General features: G+C 37.6%; 1 protein-coding gene across 2 annotated transcripts in view; it reads left to right on the forward strand.

Annotated features, from left to right (window-relative positions):
* Positions 1-16: 16 nt before the first annotated feature.
* LOC116287949 (hemicentin-1) overlaps positions 17-20,855 on the forward strand; it is a 34,410-nt gene continuing 13,571 nt past the window's right edge. Inside the window, exons 1-26 of one of the 2 annotated variants that reach the window (XM_089030384.1) lie at positions 17-126; positions 4,008-4,289; positions 4,400-4,684; positions 5,099-5,377; positions 5,668-5,952; positions 6,418-6,696; positions 7,414-7,698; positions 8,130-8,408; positions 8,498-8,779; positions 9,802-10,092; positions 10,258-10,548; positions 12,055-12,354; positions 12,427-12,723; positions 12,977-13,276; positions 13,358-13,657; positions 13,737-14,036; positions 14,110-14,406; positions 14,682-14,981; positions 15,063-15,362; positions 15,445-15,744; positions 15,827-16,126; positions 16,208-16,310; positions 17,234-17,430; positions 17,513-17,812; positions 17,894-18,193; positions 18,266-18,562. In XM_089030384.1, coding sequence (XP_088886510.1) covers positions 84-126; positions 4,008-4,289; positions 4,400-4,684; positions 5,099-5,377; positions 5,668-5,952; positions 6,418-6,696; positions 7,414-7,698; positions 8,130-8,408; positions 8,498-8,779; positions 9,802-10,092; positions 10,258-10,548; positions 12,055-12,354; positions 12,427-12,723; positions 12,977-13,276; positions 13,358-13,657; positions 13,737-14,036; positions 14,110-14,406; positions 14,682-14,981; positions 15,063-15,362; positions 15,445-15,744; positions 15,827-16,126; positions 16,208-16,310; positions 17,234-17,430; positions 17,513-17,812; positions 17,894-18,193; positions 18,266-18,562 — 7,072 coding nt within the window. In that variant the 5' untranslated portion in view covers positions 17-83. The remainder of the gene's footprint in view (positions 127-4,007; positions 4,290-4,399; positions 4,685-5,098; positions 5,378-5,667; positions 5,953-6,417; positions 6,697-7,413; positions 7,699-8,129; positions 8,409-8,497; positions 8,780-9,801; positions 10,093-10,257; positions 10,549-12,054; positions 12,355-12,426; positions 12,724-12,976; positions 13,277-13,357; positions 13,658-13,736; positions 14,037-14,109; positions 14,407-14,681; positions 14,982-15,062; positions 15,363-15,444; positions 15,745-15,826; positions 16,127-16,207; positions 16,311-17,233; positions 17,431-17,512; positions 17,813-17,893; positions 18,194-18,265; positions 18,563-20,855) is intronic. The other variant, XM_089030385.1, reaches the window with a different exon arrangement.

Consider the following 20,855-nt stretch of genomic DNA (forward strand, 5'->3'; position numbering starts at 1 on the left):
ACACCAGATAGGTGAAGGCTGCAATTGAGCGGACAAACAAACTCTACGCGTGTGTAAAGTCAAGTCTGTAAAGTACTACGATCATGCTGCTGTTTGTCGTGATACTATTAGCATTATCTCTTCAAGGTAAGAAGTAGACTGAGTTATAAATTATAGTAATAGAGTACGCGCGATATATCCGTGAAACGAAACTCAAAATGCAATGTCTAATTGAACCTATTTTGTACGAAATGGTAGATTATTGGAGCAGAAGTTTGGGAACAAACGCAAATACCACTACTCGTCTTTGTTTAGCTCATCTCCGAGTGAATTCGCAAACTAAATAGTTGATAAAAACTAAATACTAAGTCCTTAATAAATAGCTAGTAATTGTCTCACGGATATATTGCATGCGCACTACTATGCATGCATATTGCACTATATCTCAATTTATTGATAACTCGATCAGATTTTATGTTTGTGCTGAAAAACTCGCATACTCATTCGTTTTGGTTCCTTTTTTCCCTCCAAATTGTTTTGCATTTTTGAAATATTTAAGTTTATTTCCTGCTTCCATAAAGAAATCATACGACCCAAAGTCATTCATCATTGAAGCACTTCAACATATTTCAAAATGAAAGTTTACTCACTGGCCCAGATGTGCTAGAGTTAGTTCAGCTCAAGAAAAAGTTTGGGGGAGTATTTGACTAAAGTTTTATAGGTTCTTTATTTTGACTTGACTTATTTTCACATTTGCATAATGATTGTTTGTACATTGACCACGGGACACTTCACGGAAGGAAGCACTCATCTGTCTGTGACCTCTTGGAAGTCTTTCGACAATTGAAAACTCAATAAAGCTTGGTAAAAATACTTCTAGGACTCTTTGGACATCTTTATTTTGTCCGATTTGTTTAAATACTTTTACTTTACTATTCTTCGATTGCACGTTACGTCATCGCGGCCTCTCGGGGGAGCGTTGGTGCCATTTAACAAAAGATTTCTCATTAGCATCCATTGTTAACGGCACCACAATGGCCGCCATGCTATTGCCTTCTAACTCTCTTGGGAATGCCTGTAACCCATCAATAGACTTTTACTTTATTCAAGAAGTCATTACGAGATACAATTACACGTAACCTGCAAAGTAGCTATGGATAGTCCAGGCAGGTTATGTGGTTATAAGAACACAATATTTACAACTACTTAATAAATAATTTATAATATATAAGTGTATACGCGTATATGTCTTTGGAAAAGAGGAAGGTTATAGGAATACAATATTTACAACTACTGAAAAATAGATTTATGATAATTAATAATATAAACGTATTGGGAGAAAGGACGGTTATGATATTGCACATGATTTGCAAATTTTTAAATTTGTTTTGTTATTGCTTTGATTTTAAAGGCAATTGAAGTAAATTATGAATTATATATATATATATATATATATAGTAGTAATAAATTATGCGTTCGGTGTGTATATAATGAAGTAGAGAGAATAAGAGAAAAATATCAAATGCCCTTGGCAGGACATGCAGACATATAATACAAATTAAATAATATCATAATATATTGTATATATAAATATCACTAATATTCAATTAAAGTTAAGCTTGGAGATTTCAACAAAATACCCGTCTAAATTTAAATCCCTAAGTAAAGTATCTTTAAATTCTTTTTTGAAAGAATTTTTTGTACTGTTTCTTAAATATCCTGGAATTTTATTCCACAAATTTACGCTAACACGTGAAAGAGAACGCTGTTGTATTTCAAGTCTTGAAAATTTACAATACAATCTTTTAGCTGTGCGAGATCTGGTATTATAAGAATGTATAACATCTAATTTAACAAACATATTTCGAATATGCAAAGTGCTATTTTACCAACAACATCGAACATCAAGTAACCGGTAAGATGTTATTTTCTAAAAACAGAGAGTATTGCACTTTCAGTTGATTTTTTAAAGAAAATCACTCTGAGAGCTCGCTTTTGGAGAATTAACAATTTGTTTATATACTTTTTATTTGCTTGGCCCCGAATGCTTATTCCATATAAAAGTAAAGGATGTAGTAATGGTTTATACATTTTAAGTAGAATACCAGTAGGCAAGAAATGTCTCAGCCTTGATAATATCCCAACAATCCCACTAATTTTATTACACAAGAGATCAATGTGGTTTTTCCAATTAGGTGTTCATCAATTAAGACGCCTAGTTCTTACCATAATATGGCAGTTCTTTCAATAGCGTTTTATTTTGTAGTACGGTGATTTAGATTATACTAGTAAAATGATGTCAGTTGGGAGCCCAATTATTTCGTCGAGCATGCGCAGTAAGAAATAAGGGCTCTGGGTACGAGATTGAGCCAAAGGCTCTTCCAAAACCACGACCTCTTTCTCGAAAAGCAGAGGCCAGACTCTGGTTGAAATAAAAAGGCATAGGCATCAATCTTCCACATTTCGCTAAATCTCGGAGAGACCGCGTTTTGGTGGAAAAAATCGAGTTTAAGTAGAGTGACTTGGAGTTGGAATCGGCCAAAGTTTCCAACCTTCAGATTATATAGGGAGGAGAAGTGGAGGGGTACCTAAAATCGCTAAAAAAAAAAACGCTTAAAATCGAAAACATTTAATGTGAAACGGCAGAGACACTTCTGGTTTTTACATACTCGAAGTTTTATTTCCTAAATCTTAGCAAAACCTACAAAACTTTAGCAAAATCTATTTACTCCAGACACTTCTTCATAAATGTGGATAGCCTGGGTTACCTGTGTACTAGACAGTAAAGGCAATGTAATATTTTGGTGGGGGAAAAAACAACAGAAAAGTTAAGGGAATCTCATGATTGTGCGCTCGATGGCTGCGTGTAGCGATTGCGTGATAGCAAGCGCACTAGTAATGAATAGGTGTGATGTGATTGGCTACTGTACTGTCTGATCCTGTACTGGCTTCTCTTCTTGTTCTTGACTTATCTTTTGACAGAATTTATAAATAGTGGTTCGTTGTTTTTTAATAATAGGTAATTTATTACACTAGCGGGGTGGAGGCTGAATGGGGGGACTCTGAGGGGTTTATTTTGATTATCTTTTCTTCTTCTTCTTCTTCTTCTTCTTCTTCTTCTTCTTCTTCTTCTTCTTCTCATTCTCATTCTCATTCTCATTCTCATTCTCATTCTCATTCTCATTCTCATTCTCATTCTCATTCTCATTCTCATTCTCGTTCTCGTTCTCATTCTCATTCTCATTCTCATTCTCATTCTCATTCTCATTCTCTTCTTCTTCTTCTTCTTCTTCTTCTTCTTCTTCTTCTTCTTCTTCTTCTTCTTCTTACCAATTTTCTTATCAAGCATCATTTATATATATATTTATACACTCGATTGCAGAAACGTTGTAGTATACATTTATACATATATCTAATTTATTCAGTATGTTTAATGACATTACAAAACAGAAAAATCGCTTTATTGTTTGTTTCATTCAATGACTGTCAAAACATTTTTTTCTTGTCTATTAGATCGTACAGATTATAAATCAGTTGGTTTTAAGCGTTAAAAATGGTTATTTCGTATTATGCATCTCATTAGATATTTGTATAAATGTATAAATGTATACTACAATGTCATTTGACAATGTGATGACGCAATTTATCGTCAATAAGAGGGCAGACACATAAAATTCTGATGTCTGTTTCCTAAAAAATATCGAGAAAAAATTATAATCGCGCGCTCGAACACGTTATGATGACGTCCGAAGCGAGCTCTCTTCATCCAAGTTTGTGAGTCCCAAACATTATTATAAAGCAGAACAAAATCCTCAAAGTTTTGAGCATTTTCTCCATCGGAATTCTTCCTTTACCTTCAAAAAACTATAAGGTTTTGATGCTCAATAGGATCAACCAATTGGATTTAAGGAAATTGTAAAAGTTATGATTAATGATGATTTATTTATGCATGGTCGGTTGTTTGTTTAATCAAAGTCACCAAGTTAATGTTTATATATTCAAAACTGTTCATGCGATTTCTTACACAGGTGATGCAGTCATAACAACCCAGCCAATCAGCCAATCACAATTCGAAGGGTTCGACGTCACATTTAATTGCTCTGCCACAGCAAGCCCAACGCTTACATTCACATGGAAGAAAGACTCGACAAACATTGCCTCTGACTCTAGATATAATGTCACATCAAACAATCAATCGAGTACACTGGTAATCACTGGACTCGTTGCTTCAGATGCAGGCAATTACTCTTGTGTTGCTAATGACACCGGAAATATTTCAACATCGAACGATGCGATATTAACTGTAAAATGTAAGTCAGTACTGATGAAGTTTCTCGTCTTTTAGCAAATCTATAAACTATATTTTCTTCCTTTCATTTCTCGTTCTTTCATTTGTTGTTTGTTATTTTGTATATTTCAGCAAACCCTTCGATTCTAACCCACCCCATCAGCCAGTACATATTCGATAACACCAATGCAACACTCAGTTGCAAGGCCACAGGGAACCCAGTACCCTCTTTGTCCTGGAAGAAAGAAGGAACGAATGTTGCATCTAGTGATAGATTAATAATACAAACAACCAACGGACAGAGTAGTCTGACTATAATCAAGTTCAACAAAACCATAGATGAAGGAAACTACACATGTGTTGCAAAGAGCGGCAACAAAAGTGTGACATCCAATACTGCATCCTTAACCCTTAAACGTGAGTATCTTTAATCTGCCAGGGGCGGATCCAGGGACGTAAAGGGCGTGACTTGTCACCTCCCTTTGTGCTCACCTTTATCAGTAGTATCCATAGTAAGCCAGCCCATTTTCCTCGCATTCATAGTAGAACCTTTGTAATACTCACCCCCCTCCCCCACTTCTAAAATTCCTCGATCCTCCACTGTCTACTCGACATGTCTGGTTTAACGCGTGGCCAGAACATGCAGCGATCTTTGCATTTAAAAAACAGAGGGTGTTGCTTTTGTGATCTTATCTTTCCAACGAAATCCTTTCATCAAAGAGACGTAAAAGATCCACTGACGGGTTAATTAAAGAAACTTACCTGGGGATTCTTAGTGACAGTAATAAATCAAGTTCGATATAATACACTGTTTCCTTTCAATGTCTATAGTCGCTCCAAAAGTCACCTCGCATCCCGCCAATCAAACAAAGGTCGAAGGTGAAAACGCAACCATTACATGTGAAGTCACTGGGACTCTTCCAATAGTGGTCACGTGGGAAAAAGATGGCAGTCCTTTCAATGTTTCGTTAGACGAGAGATTTCTCTACAGTAATGATGGTAAACAGCTCGATATAACAGCAGTCCAACCTTCAGACTCGGGATCGTACGTGTGTGTTGCTGATAATGGTGTACGTGTGAAGTCTTATCCTGGCAGGTTGACTGTCCACAGTAAGTAATTAGGATAAGTATAAAATTGTTATCTAGTTTTCTTTATGATTACTTACACCTCCTGTCATCCTTCTATCTCACTGTTTTAGCAAATCCAGCCATTCTTTAGTTGTTAAAGATAACCGCGCAAAGTAAAGTCACACGAAGAGTGTCTGATGAAGTTTCTCGTCTTTTAAGAAATCTGGAAACTGTCTTTTCTTTCTTTCATTTCTCATTCTTTTATTTCTTATATATATATATATATATATATTATTAAGTCATCTAAGTCATGCACATTTGGTATATTTCAGCAAACCCTTCGATTATAACCCACCCCAACAGTCAGTACATATTCGAAAATACCAATGCAACACTCAGTTGCAAGGCTACAGGGAACCCAGTACCCTCTTTGTCCTGGAAAAAAGAAGGAACGATTCTTACATCTAGTGATAGATTAATAATACAAACAACCAACGGACAGAGTAATCTGACTATAATCAAGTTCAGTAAAACCATAGATGAAGGAAACTACACATGTGTTGCAAAGAGCGGCAACAAAAGTGTGACATCCAATACTGCATCCTTAACCCTTAAACGTGAGTATTTTTAATCTGCCAGAGACGGATCCGAGGGTGGTAAAGGGCATAACTAGTCACCTCCTTTTGCTCACCTTTATCAGTATTATCCATAGTAAGCCAGCCCATTTTCCTCGCATTCCTAGTAAAACCTTTGTAATACTCACCCCACCCCCCCTCCCCCCTCTTCCATTCTAAAATTCCTCTACCCTCCGCTGTCTACTCGGCATGTCTGGTTTAATCTGTGGCCAGAACATGCAGCATTTGTTGCATTTAAAAAACAGAAGGTGTTGCTTTTGTGGTTATCTTTCCAACGAAATCCTTTTATCAAAGAGACATAAAAGATCCACTGACGGGTTAATTAAAAAAACTTACCAAGGGAATTTCTGTTGGCTGCTACGGTGATTTCCCTCCCCTTCCATGTTACTTAGCGACAGTACTAAGTCAAGTTTGATATAATACACTGTTTCCTTTCAATGTCTATAGTCGCTCCAAAAGTCACCTCGCATCCCGCCAATCAAACAAAGGTCGAAGGTGAAAACGCAACCATTACATGTGAAGTCACTGGGACTCTTCCAATAGTGGTCACGTGGGAAAAAGACGGCAATCTTTTCGATGTTTCGTCAGACGAAAGGTTTCACTACAGTAATGATGGTAAACAGCTCGATATAACAGCAGTCCAACCTTCAGACTCGGGATCGTACGTGTGTGTTGCTGATAATGGTGTACGTGTGAAGTCTTATCCTGGCAGGTTGACTGTCCACAGTAAGTAATTAGGATAAGTATAAAATTGTTATCTAGTTTTCTTCATGATTCCTTACACCTCCTGTCATCCTTCTATCTCACTGTTTTAGCAAATCCAGCCATTCTTTAGTTGTTAAAGATAACCGCGCAAAGTAAAGTCACGCGAAGAGTGTCTGATGAAGTTTCTCGTCTTTTAACAAATCTATAAACTGTCTTTTCTTTCTTTCATTTCTCGTTCTTTCATTTTTTATTTTTCGATATATTGAGAGAGAATTCTTTTCGTATTCAAGCAGTGAGCGCCAAAAACTATTTTCTTGAAGAAAGGCTGTTGTACAAGGCTAAAATCTCGTTATTCAGAAAGTTGAACTTGATTGGAAGTGGCCGGAGATGACCGATGAAAGTGGAATCAAAGTGTTAACCCAAGGCAAAACTTTTATTCGTAAATGAGGTTTAGGTCTTCATTTGTTAATTTCCCATATATTTTATATAAAAAAAACCCGACAAAGCAAGATTCTAACACAAATGCAACAAAACATCTTTGTAAGATTGAAAATATCGCTTCAAACAGGCATTTTATCAAAGTACATCAGTTTTTAACTGTTAAAAAAAGGTTTTGAGTGTTAACCCAAAACGAAAATTGGAACAAAACTCATACGAAAGTCTATTTTTTTGCGCTTTTTGCCATTATTGCTCGTTATCGAAAAACATTTCATCTAACTCACATTTGGTATATTTCAGCAAACCCTTCGATTCTAACCCACCCCAACAGCCAGTACATATTCGTAAACACCAATGCAACACTCAGTTGCAAGGCCACAGGGAACCCAGTACCCTCTTTGTCCTGGAAAAAAGAAGGAACGATTCTTACATCTAGTGATAGATTGATAATACAAACAACCAACGGACAGAGTAGTCTGACTATAATCAAGGTCAGCAAAACCATAGATGAAGGAAACTACACATGTGTTGCAAAGAGCGGCGATAAAAGTGTGACATCCAATACTGCATCCTTAACCCTTAAACGTGAGTATTTTTAATCTACCAGGGACGTAAAGGCCGTGACTAGCCACCTCCCCTTTTGCTCAATTGTTTTGGTATTATCCATAGTAAGCCATCCCATTTTCCTCGCATTCCTAGTAAAACCTTTGTAATACTCACCCCCCCCCCCCACCCCCCCCCCCCCCCCTCCCCCTTCTAAAATTCCTCGATCCTCCACTGTCTACTCGTCATGTCTGGTTTAATCTGTGGCCAGAACATGCAGCAATCGTTGCATTTAAAAAACAGAGGGTGTAGTTTTTGTTGTCTTATCTTTCTAACGGAATCCTTTCATCAAAGAGACAGAAAAGATCCACTGACGGGTTAATTAAAGAAACTTACCTGGGGATTTCTTAGTGACAGTACTAAGTCAAGTTCGATATAATACACTCAAAACTGTTTCCTTTCAATGTCTATAGTCGCTCCAAAAGTCACCTCGCATCCCGCCAATCAAACAAAGGTCGAAGGTGAAAACGCAACCATTACATGTGACGTCACTGGAACTCTTCCAATAGTGGTCACGTGGGAAAAAGATGACAGTCCTTTCAATGTTTCGTCAGACGAGAGGTTTCACTACAGTATTGATGGTAAACAGCTCGATATAACAGCAGTCCAACCTTCAGACTCAGGATCGTACGTGTGTGTTGCTGATAATGGTGTACGTGTGAAGTCTTATCCTGGCAGGTTGACTGTCCACAGTAAGTAATTAGCATAAGTATAAGATTGTTATTTAGTTTTCTTTATGATTACTTACACCTCCTGTTATCCTTCTATCTCACTGTTTTAGCAAATCCAGCCATTCTTGCTCATCCAGCCAACCAGACTGCAGTCGAGGGAACCAAGGTCTTTATCAGCTGCCATGCCACAGGGATCCCAATACCCACTATTTGGTGGCAGAAGAACGGAACAAATGTAACATCCCATTCACACGAGACAAAGAGTGGCAATTCTGTTGTTAGTATAATCAACATTACGAGTGTGAACAGAACAAATGAAGGATATTACGTGTGTCTCGTTCACAACAACAAAAAGACAATACAATCAACTCAAGGAATATTAATAGTCAACTGTAAGTACAATAACTTAGGTGTAAAATACTTATTTTATGGCATATTATTGATCAACACAATTGTCTTTCATTCAATACTTAAACCTAAAACAATTACTTCAGAGAATAATAATAAGATATCATGACATTGGTTAATGATTATTATAATGTTGAATTCTTTCGCTTAAGGTGGCTGACTACTTTTCAACATTCGATTTGAGCCCACGATGTGCGCGCGCTCAAGAACCGCTGAATAATCTTCACGATTTTATTGAAGAACCATACGTACACGTTTTAATCTTCAAGAGGGCAAAACCCTATATTTCTTTGTTATTTTCCAGAATAACAGGTAATATCCCATTATTTTTCAAAGTTTAAGACATTTCTGTTTATCAGAACAATGTAAAATATCGTTCTGTTTTGTTTTTATTTTTACTCATTTTTACGATAACTTGCACACCGTAGAACCTGAACACAAGAGGTTTTTCCAATGTCTACAATAGTTTATTAAAACAACTTTTATCAATATCTTATAAATATAGCGTAAGTAACGTGTTCGGAAAAAAATTATTCATCTTTCTTCCTTAGTTTCCGTTTGATACAGAGCATGAATTTCGCTATTTTTCTTCCAAAATTATACTTGAAACGCATGTCATTCCGGAGTGATTATCTCAAAAACAAGCTGGGGACACCCCATTTTTCTTTCCATTTTTGAAATCAGCATTAAATTTCAGGTTAAAGAAGATTCAATTTTCAATTTTCTGTTTATTATTTACCAAGAAGTCAGCCACCTTAGCTGAAACCATATGCTCTTAATCCCTTAAAAGTTTTAAAAAATGATTAGTTTTTAAAGATAACCGCGCCAAGTAAAGACCCATGAAGGTTGTGTGGCACAACTCTTTTATCCAGTTTCAACTAACGCTCTTACTTATCCATAACGTGTCGTAGTTATCCCTACGTGGTCAGTCTATGATATAACCCTATCTATCCTATATACAACTAGAAATACGTGTTTTGTTACTGTTGATTTTGGATAAAAACAGATCAACCAGAATTGATAACCATTCAACCAAATGGAACAAAAGAAGTGACGGAAAACGATAATGTAACATTTACCTGTGCTGTTGGTGGGAAGCCTTCACCGTCCATCCAGTGGCTGAAAAACAACGCTACACTAAACACGACAGCACTTTCAAGGTTCGATGTCTCTGGTGATGGTAGGATTTTAACCATAACTGCTGTTGTTCGAAGTGACGAAGGAAACCGCTTTAGTTGCAATGCAACCAACAAAGTCGGTAGTGTTGTATCATTATCAGCACAGCTTATTGTCAACTGTAAGTACTGCATAGACATGCGCACTTTATACAATGGTTTTGTATTCATTCTGTCAATGATCTATTACATGATCAATCCGTAAGTCTTATATATCATTTTGTATACATTTATGCAGTGTCTTGTTGAAAATTTTTATTGTTTGTGGTGTCCTCCCACTTAAACAGATCGACCAGAATTGATAAGCATTCAACCAAATGGAACAAAAGAAGTGACGGAAAAAGACACAGTAACATTTACCTGTGGTGTTGGTGGGAAGCCTTCACCGTCCATCCAGTGGCTGAAAAACAACGCTGCACTAAACACGACAGCACCTTCAAGGTTCGATGTCTCTGGTGATGGTAGGATTTTAACCATAACTGCTGTGGTACGAAGTGACGAAGGAAACCGCTTTAGTTGCAAAGCAACCAACAAAGTCGGTAGTGTTGTATCATTATCAGCACAGCTTATTGTCAACTGTAAGTACCGAGACTCCCTCCATAAAAATCAACACATGATTTGAGAGTCGTGTGTATAGGATATTTGAACTTAGTAGGGAGTTTGTATGGAGGATACACGGGCCCACGAGCTTCAAGGTTACTGTATAAATAAAAAATATTGGTTTATTTTTTAGAATGACATAAACTGACTTTGTTTTATTTTGTTCCACGTTTTTTGATTCGCTACTCATCTATTCTCACTGAGGATTTTTATTTTATTTTTAGGATCGGTAGTGTAAGTGTTGATTTTTCTTAGCTATTCGCAGCATTTTCTAGCCTTTTGTACTGCATTAGTTTTCACATTTCTTGATGGTGTCTTTTTTGGTATTAAAAACAAAATGATTCACCAAGTTTCCTTCAAAGTCCCAAGTCAACAACCTTGAAGGAAGGTAGCAATCATACACTGACGTGTTTATTCGAAGGAAAAACCGCTGTCTGTTTTAAAAAAACAATGAATCATCATCAGTCCCCACCGTGTGGTGGATGAAAAATGAATATCAAAATAATAGCTTTAATTTTACTAAACATCAGAAAATATTCGTAACTTTTTATTGGTTATTTCTGTGTTAATAAGCAATGATTGACTTGGAAGTCAAATAATTGCTTATTGTTATCACACAGGGTACTAATATTATGATTTGGAATTATAATGTTATAATAAGAAGCTGAGGCGTCGTATGGACTTCGAAGCTGACGGCAATTTAAAAGGCCGATCCGCTAACAAATGTGTGAATTACGCAAGACAATAATGTTATAGTTTGAAAGCATCAGGGGAGACTGGCCGGCCACTTAGACCATAAATACACATTTCCCTTACACTTTGTCGCGCACTAGGCACATCGATTTGAAGGGATATTTTAGGTTATCTCACGCATTGTTTTCCTGGCACGGCTATTGTTGCGTTGATTTTATGGAGCCGTTGTCCGATTGGAAAATCTTGGACTTTAATGATGCTTGCAATAAGCCTGAAGTTTTACCCCCGACTCTATACCATAATAGTTTTTAAAATTCTTTCATGTTAAATTTTTTGATTCCTAAGAGAATACAGAAACAATAGTCATAATTGAAGAACAAAAACAGTGTGAAAAGGATTATGGTCTAGAGACGGGGGTAAAACGTCATCTCGCTTCAGGCTTATTCGCAATACCGTAACCTATTCTTGTATACCCAAATGTTTTGCGAAGTCTCCAAGCACCAGATTAGTACCCAGTTTTCCATTCGTTTTCCATCTAGGGTAATAGGGTTGAGATTAGGAACTGATAAAACTGAGTCATAAATATTACCCAGTCAGCATTTCTCGATTCTACATTCCTTTCTTCTAAGATCCTCCAAAGATATTGTTTCCTCCAACAAGTAAAACAGTAGTAGAGAGAATACAGAATATCTGTATCTCCACCCTCGTCAGTCAGTAATTATTATGGAAAACTTGTATTTTACATTCTGCCTACCTAAATCTTCGTTCTTTTGACATTTTGTTTCTATTAGACCCTCCAAAGATTTTGTTCCCTCCAACAAGTAAAACAGTAGTTGAGAGAAGCAATGTATCCCTTACGTGTTACTTGGAAGACAAACCAGTATCTAACGTAACCTGGTTGAAAGATGGTCACCCAATCATAGCCGCTAATGACAACAGAATATCTGTAACGCTACCCTCCTCAGACAGTAATACAACTGCTTCGATTACTATCACCAATGTGAACCGTACTGACGAAGGATACTATTCTTGTCAGGCTGTGAATGATGTCGGTAATGATACCTCGTCAGCAGCATTACTGACAGTTGGCTGTAAGTAAAGAACAATCTTCCGTTTTGGATGTGTAAAACAGGTTCTAAACATGTTCAACATTCTACTTGCAGATGGTGTAACGATATTCGTGGATCCACGACCCAAGTCAAAGAATGAAGGAGATTCGGTCACATTTGCATGTGAAGTGGAAGGCAAACCTTCTCCCATAGTAACCTGGATTAAATACGGAAACCCATTGACTATAGCGATCAATAGGATGAACGTCACTCAACCCACTAAACACGACAGGACGATTGTTAATCTGACGATCAATGGCTTGAAGAGAACAGATGAGGATAGTTACAGCTGTAACGTGAAAAACAGTTATGGTGAAAAGAATTCAACTGCTGCAGCATTGACTGTCAATTGTAAGTGAATATTTTAATGAAAGTTTTTCGACTCAATCGCACCCTAATGGTGGTTTTCTTTCTGGGAGTCAATCAGTGAGTGGTTAACAAACGTGTACCGCCACATTTATTCACAATACCTTCGATTTGATCTTCAGAAGTCCTATACGTTACGCCTTGTGCTAAACCGGCATTTAAACATTTCTTAGTTAATCACGATGGTGTGAACGTTTATTTCTATTCAATAACCATTGAAGAATTTGTTTCTCTTCAGATCCTCCAAAGATATTGGTTCCTCCAACAAATAAAACAGTGGTAGAGAGAAGCAGTGTATCCCTTACGTGTTACTTGGAAGGCAAACCAGTATCTAACGTAACCTGGTTGAAAGATGGTCACCCAATCATAGCCGCTAATGACAACAGAATATCTGTAACGCTACCCTGCTCAGTCAATAAAACAAGATCTAAGATGACTATCACTAATGTGAGCCGTAGTGACCAGGGCTACTATTCCTGTCAAGCTTGGAATGATGTCGGTAATGATACCTCATCTGGAGCATTGCTAACAGTCACCTGTAAGTAATTATTATGGAAAACTTGTATTTTACATTCTGTCTACCTAAATCTTCGTTCTTTTGATATTTTTTTTCTATTAGACCCTCCAAAGATTTTGTTCCCTCCAACAAGTGAAACAGTAGTTGAGAGAAACCATGTATCCCTCACGTGTTACTTGGAAGGCAAACCAGTATCTAATGTAACCTGGTTAAAAGATGGTCACCCAATCAAAGCCGCTAATGACAACAGAATATCTGTATCTCCACCCTCGTCAGTCAGTAATACAACTGCTACAATTACTATTATCAATGTGAACCGTACTGACGAGGGCTACTATTCTTGTCAGGCTTTGAATGATGTGGCAAATGATACCTCATCTGGAGCATTGCTGACAGTCAACTGTAAGTAATTTTTAAGGAAAACTTGCATTTTTATGTTCCGTCTACCTAAGTCATCGTTTTTTTAATATTTTCTTTTTAGACCCTCCAAGGGTATTGGTTCCTCCAACAAGTAAGACAGTAGTTGAGAGTAGCAATGTATCCCTTACGTGTTACTTGGAAGGCAAACCAGTATCTAATGTAACCTGGTTAAAAGATGGTCACCCAATCAAAGCCGCTAATGACAACAGAATATCTGTATCTCCACCCTCCTCAGTCAGTAATACAACTGCTACGATTACTATCACCAATGTGAACCGTACTGACGAGGGCTACTATTCCTGTCAAGCTTTGAATGATGTCGGTAATGATACTTCATCATCAGCATTACTGACAGTCAACTGTAAGTAACAAGCAGCCATCTCTATTTTGATGTGTAAAACAGGTTCTAGACATGTTCAACATTATTCTTGCAGACGGCGTAACCATATTCGTGAATCCACAACCCAAGTCAAAAAATGAAGGAGGTTCGGTCACATTTACATGTGAAGTAGAGGGCAACCCTGCTCCTAGCGTAACCTGGATTGTAAACGGCAACCCATTGACTATAGAGACGAGTAGGATGAACGTCACTCAACCTACTACACACGACAGGACGGTTGTTTATCTGACGATCAATGGCTTGAAGAGAACAGATGAGGGTAGTTACAGCTGTAACGTGAAAAACAGTTATAGTGAAAAGAATTCAACTGCTGCGGCCTTGACTGTCAATTGTAAGTGAATATTTTAATGAAAGTTTTTCGACTGAATCGTACCCTAATGGTGTTTTTCTTTCTGGGAGTCAATCAGTGAGTGGTTAACAAACGTGTACCGCCACATTTATTCACAATACCTTTTATTTGATCTTAAGAAGTGCTATACCTTACGCCTCGTTCTAAAAACCGTCATTTAAACTTTTCTTAGTTAATCACCATGGTGTGAACGTTTATTATCTAATATATTTTCCATTTCTATTCAATAACCATCAAATAATTTTTTTTTTCTTCAGATCCTCCAAAGATATTGGTTCCTTCAACAAATAAAACAGTAGTAGAGAGAAGCAGTGTATCCCTTACGTGTTACTTGGAAGGCAAACCAGTATCTAACGTAACCTGGTTGAAAGATGGTCACCCAATCATAGCCGCTAATGACAACAGAATATCTGTAACGCTACCCTCCTCAGTCAATAAAACAAGTGCTTCGATTACTATTACCAATGTGAGCCGCACGGACGAGGGCTACTATTCCTGTCAAGCTTGGAATGATGTCGGTAATGATACCTCATCTGGAGCATTGCTAACAGTCAACTGTAAGTAATTGTTAAGGAAAACTTGCATTTTTATGTTCCGTCTACCTAAGTCTTCGTTCTTTTAATATTTTTCTCTTTTAGACCCTCCAAGGGTATTGGTTCCTCCAACAAGTAAGACAGTAGTTGAGAGTAGCAATGTATCCCTTACGTGTTACTTGGAAGGCAAACCAGTATCTAATGTAACCTGGCTTATAGATTGTCACCCAATCATACCTGCTAATGACAACAGAATATCTGTAACGCTACGCTCCTCAGTCAATAAAACAAGATCTACGATGACTATCACTAATGTGAGCCGTACTGACGAGGGCTACTATTCTTGTCAGGCTTTGAATGATGTCGCAAATGATACTTCATCTGGAGCATTGCTGACAGTCAACTGTAAGTATTCATTCGTAAAATTTGCATTTTTATGTTCTGGGTACCTAAATCTTGACGTTATCTCAATATTGCTTTCTTTTAGACCCTCCAAAGATTTTGTTCTCTCCAACAAGTAAAACAGTACCTGAGAGAAGCAATGTAATCCTGACGTGTTATTTAGAAGGCAAACCGTTATCTAATGTAACCTGGTTGAAAGATGGTCACCCAACGATAGCTCCTAATGGTAATAAAATATCTGTGTCTCCAACCTCCTCAGTCAATAAAACAAGTGCTTCGATTACTATCACTAATGTGAGCCGCACGGACGAGGGCTACTATTCCTGTCAAGCTTGGAATGATGTCGGTAATGATACCTCATCTGGAGCATTGCTGACAGTCAACTGTAAGTATTCATTCGTAAAATTTGCATTTTTATGTTCTGGGTACCTAAATCTTGACGTTATCTCAATATTGCTTTCTTTTAGACCCTCCAAAGATTTTGTTCCCTCCAACAAGTAAAACAGTACTTGAGAGAAGCAATGTAATCCTGACGTGTTATTTAGAAGGCAAACCGTTATCTAATGTAACCTGGTTGAAAGATGGTCACCCAACGATAGCTGCTAATGGTAATAAAATATCTGTGTCTCCAACCTCCTCAGTCAATAAAACAAGTGCTTCGATTACTATTACCAATGTGAGCCGCACGGACGAGGGCTACTATTCCTGTCAAGCTTGGAATGATGTCGGTAATGATACCTCATCTGGAGCATTGCTAACAGTCAACTGTAAGTAATTGTTAAGGAAAACTTGCATTTTTATGTTCCGTCTACCTAAGTCTTCGTTGTTTTTATATTTTTTTCTTTTAGACCCTCCAAGGGTATTGGTTCCTCCAACAAGTAAGACAGTAGTTGAGAGTAGCAATGTATCCCTTACGTGTTACTTGGAAGGCAAACCAGTATCTAATGTAACCTGGCTTATAGATGGTCACCCAATCATACCTGCTAATGACAACAGAATATCTGTAACGCTACCCTCCTCAGTCAATATAACAAGATCTACGATGACTATTACTAAATCGAACCGTACTGACGAGGGCTACTATTCCTGTCAGGCTGTGAATGATGTCGGAAATGATACTTCATCTTCAGCATTACTGACAGTCAACTGTAAGTAACAAGCAGACATCTCTATTTTGATGTGTAAAACAGGTTCTAGACATGTTCAACATTATTCTTGCAGACGTCGTAACCATATTCGTGAATCCACAACCCAAGTCAAAAAATGAAGGAGATTCAGTCACATTTACATGTGAAGTAGAGGGCAAACCTGCTCCTAACGTAACCTGGATTGTAAACGACAACCCATTGATTATAGAGACGAGTAGGATGAACGTCACTCAACCCACTACACACGACAGGACGTTTGTTTATCTGACGATCAATGGCTTGAAGAGAACAGATGAGGGTAGTTACAGCTGTAACGTGAAAAACATTTATGGTGAACAGAATTCAACTGCTGCAGCATTGACTGTCAATTGTAAGTGAATATTTTAATGAAAGTTTTTCGACTGAATCGCACCCTAATGGTGTTTTTCTTTCTGGGAGTCAATCAGTGAGTGGTTAACAAACGTGTACCGCCACATTTATTCACAATACCTTCGATTTGATCTTCAGAAGTCCTATACGTTACGCCTTGTGCTAAACCGGCATTTAAACATTTCTTAGTTAATCACGATGGTGTGAACGTTTATTTCTATTCAATAACCATTGAAGAATTTGTTTCTCTTCAGATCCTCCTAAGATATTGGTTCCTCCAACAAATAAAACAGTGGTAGAGAGAAGCAGTGTGTCCCTTACGTGTTACTTGGAAGGCAAACCAGTATCTAATGTAACCTGGTTGAAAGATGGTCACCCAATCATAGCCGCTAATGACAACAGAATATCTGTAACGCTACCCTCCTCAGTCAATAAAACAAGATCTAAGATGACTATCACTAATGTGAGCCGTACGGACGAGGGCTACTATTCTTGTCAGGCTTTGAATGATGTCGCAAATGATACCTCATCTGGAGCATTGCTGACAGTCAACTGTAAGTATTCATTCGTAAAATTTGCATTTTTATGTTCTGGGTACCTAAATCTTGACGTTATCTCGATATTGCTTTCTTTCAGACCCTCCAAAGATTTTACTCCCTCCAACAAGTAAAACAGTACTTGAGAGAAGCAATGTAATCCTGACGTGTTATTTAGAAGGCAAACCGTTATCTAATGTAACCTGGTTGAAAGATGGTCACCCAACGATAGCTGCTAATGGTAATAAAATATCTGTGTCTCCACCCTCCTCAGTCAATAAAACAAGTGCTTCGATTACTATTACCAATGTGAGCCGCACGGACGAGGGCTACTATTCCTGTCAAGCTTGGAATGATGTCGGTAATGATACCTCATCTGGAGCATTGCTAACAGTCAACTGTAAGTAATTGTTAAGGAAAACTTGCATTTTTATGTTCCGTCTACCTAAGTCTTCGTTCTTTTAATATTTTTCTCTTTTAGACCCTCCAAGGGTATTGGTTCCTCCAACAAGTAAGACAGTAGTTGAGAGTAGCAATGTATCCCTTACGTGTTACTTGGAAGGCAAACCAGTATCTAATGTAACCTGGTTGAAAGATGGTCACCCAACGATAGCTCCTAATGGTAATAAAATATCTGTGTCTCCAACCTCCTCAGTCAATAAAACAAGTGCTTCGATTACTATCACCAATGTGAACCGTACTGACGAAGGATACTATTCTTGTCAGGCTGTGAATGATGTCGGTAATGATACCTCGTCAGCAGCATTACTGACAGTTGACTGTAAGTAAAGAACAATCTTCCGTTTTGGATGTGTAAAACAGGTTCTAAACATGTTCAACATTCTACTTGCAGATGGTGTAACGATATTCGTGGATCCACGACCCAAGTCAAAGAATGAAGGAGATTCGGTCACATTTGCATGTGAAGTGGAAGGCAAACCTTCTCCCATAGTAACCTGGATTAAAGACGGCAACCCATTGACTATAGCGATCAATAGGATGAACGTCACTCAACCCACTACACACGACAGGACGGTTGTTTATCTGACGATCAATGACCTGAAGAGAACAGATGAGGGTAGTTACAGATGTAACGTGAAAAACAGTTATGGCGAAACAAATTCAACTGCTGCAGAACTGACTGTCAATTGTAAGTGAATATTTTAATGAAAGTTTTTCGACTGAATCATCGCCAACTATTCCGGTCATGCGCCCGCGTACAAATGCAGCGGTGTCGTTTGAAAGTGTTAAGCGAGTTAAGTCAGATTTTACAAAGAAATGTATAGAGAGTCAAGATAGTTTTGGATTTATAAATTTCTGTGTAAACAGTTTTGCACTTACCGGGGTAGAAGAACAATATATAACATTAAAGCATTTGATTTTTACCAAACATACTTTAATTTGTTTGGAAAAACCTTTTCGTCTCGATAGTTAGATTTTAACAGCCTTCTTGCCATAAGTGCTTTATTAAATTGCAAGAAAGAAAAAAAAGGTCAAATATTATAAACAGGATTTCTCAAAATCAGAACTAGTTACCTCATTTGCCGGAGTCGATCCTTAAAATACACACATTCTAAATTACTGATGTCGAATCTGTGGTCGATTGAACGAATTTATACTTTTCGTTTTTTACTTTCAAAAAGCTCCGATTTGAGACGAATATTTGTGAGATCCAGCTTCAAGAACAGGCACTTTGTGAAGCAAAAACCTTGAAAATTATTCGCAAAATACGGCGTGTTTGGTACCAAAATAAAGCTTGAATCCTCAGCTCTCGTTTGCCATCGTTTGTAATAGGATGCCTATTAAAGCACAGGAATACCGTAGCAAAAGGTTTTGTTTCTCTAAGTCCGGGCCTGAGAGAGCTTGGGCTTCCTGTGGTTTTTATTTTATACATGATATCCGCTGACTTGGCGAGCGGCGCATAGCGGGAATAGTTGGCGATGCGTACCCTAATGGTGTTTTGCTTTCTGGTAGTCAATCAGTGAGTAGTTAACAAACGTGTACCGCCACATTTATTCACAATACCTTCGATTTGATCTAAAGAAGTCCTATACGTTACGCCTCGTGCTAAACCTTTTAAACTTTTCTTTAATCACGATGGTGTGAACGTTTATTTCTATTCAATAACCATCAAAGAATTTGTTTGGCGATTAGCATATGTCGTAATGGTGGATGGACGTGTTTAACACGTTCCTCCTAAAAAACGACGCTAAGTGGCCATTATGGCATCTTTGGAAGAGATAAAGGAGTTACTGAAGATTGAACTATCGCCAATTCATTCTACATTAGAAAACTTGAAGGAAACCTTCGATGAAATGAACAAAACTGTTAAATTTCTATCGGCAAAATACGATGAGTTACTTACTCAAGTCAAATCTGTGAACGAGAAAATCTCTACTCACAGTTCGAGTATCAAGTATATGAGGCTTCAAATGGAAAATGTCGAAAAATCTGCCTCAGAAGCAAAGAATCAAATAGAAGAGCTAGCCCAGTACCTAAGAAGGGATTGCCTAGAAATATCTGGGATTGAAGCAACGAGGGATTGTACTGCTGGAGCCATTGCCGGATCGGTTGGTAAAGCCATTGGTGTGCCTATCACACAAGAAGATATTTCTATCGCACATCCTTTACCTTCCTATAACAAAGATGCGCCCCCAAAAATCATCGTCAAATTCACTCGAAGAGATGTTAGGAATAATTTCTATTCGAAGCGCAAGAACCTTGCAAATAAGAAGATCAAAGATCTACCAGATCTTCAATTAACTTCTGACCATCGTGTATTCATATCCGAATCTTTAACCCCGTACAAGAAAAAGCTTTTTGGCGATGTGAATAAGCTGAAAAAACGTTTGCACTGGAAATTTATCTGGACCTGGAATGGAAGAATATTTCTAAAGCAAGCAGAGGGAACTCCAACGTACAGTTTTGACACCGAAGAAGACTTTGAAAACTTTGAATCACGATATGAATAGAAATATACAGTTGCTATCCTTCAAGCTTGAACGCCGATGGGCACCGTACATATGCTGTGAACTTTTATTAAAATTCCAATATCGAGTCAAGTAAGAGTATAAGGTACTATAACTGTTAATATTCTTTCTTTATTATGTGCTTAAAGGTTTATATAACAGGTTTAATTTAATTTAAGATCACTTAATGCCAACGGCGGATAACTTTCTTTCTGAATTGCCTTTCTACGGTTTAGGCTTAGAAGAGTTTCTTAAAGCAACTGGGGCATGGATTTATCATTCCTCTGCCACTTTGCTAGACTCAAAAGATCTTTTCCAAGATGTAATTGAAAGCCCAGATAAAGATCCAGGATTTCAGGATTATGGGAGTAATATCGAATCTAAATATTATACCATTAAACAAATGGGAAATTTTTTCACTGAGACCAGCAGGAAGAATGGATTCTCCATGATACATTGCAATATACGCAGTCT

Source organism: Actinia tenebrosa, unplaced genomic scaffold, assembly GCF_029948245.1.
Source record: "Actinia tenebrosa isolate PJP-AT-01 unplaced genomic scaffold, QUT_ActTen_1.0 PGA_scaffold15__27_contigs__length_11533743, whole genome shotgun sequence".
In the NCBI taxonomy this organism is placed as follows: domain Eukaryota; kingdom Metazoa; phylum Cnidaria; class Anthozoa; order Actiniaria; family Actiniidae; genus Actinia; species Actinia tenebrosa.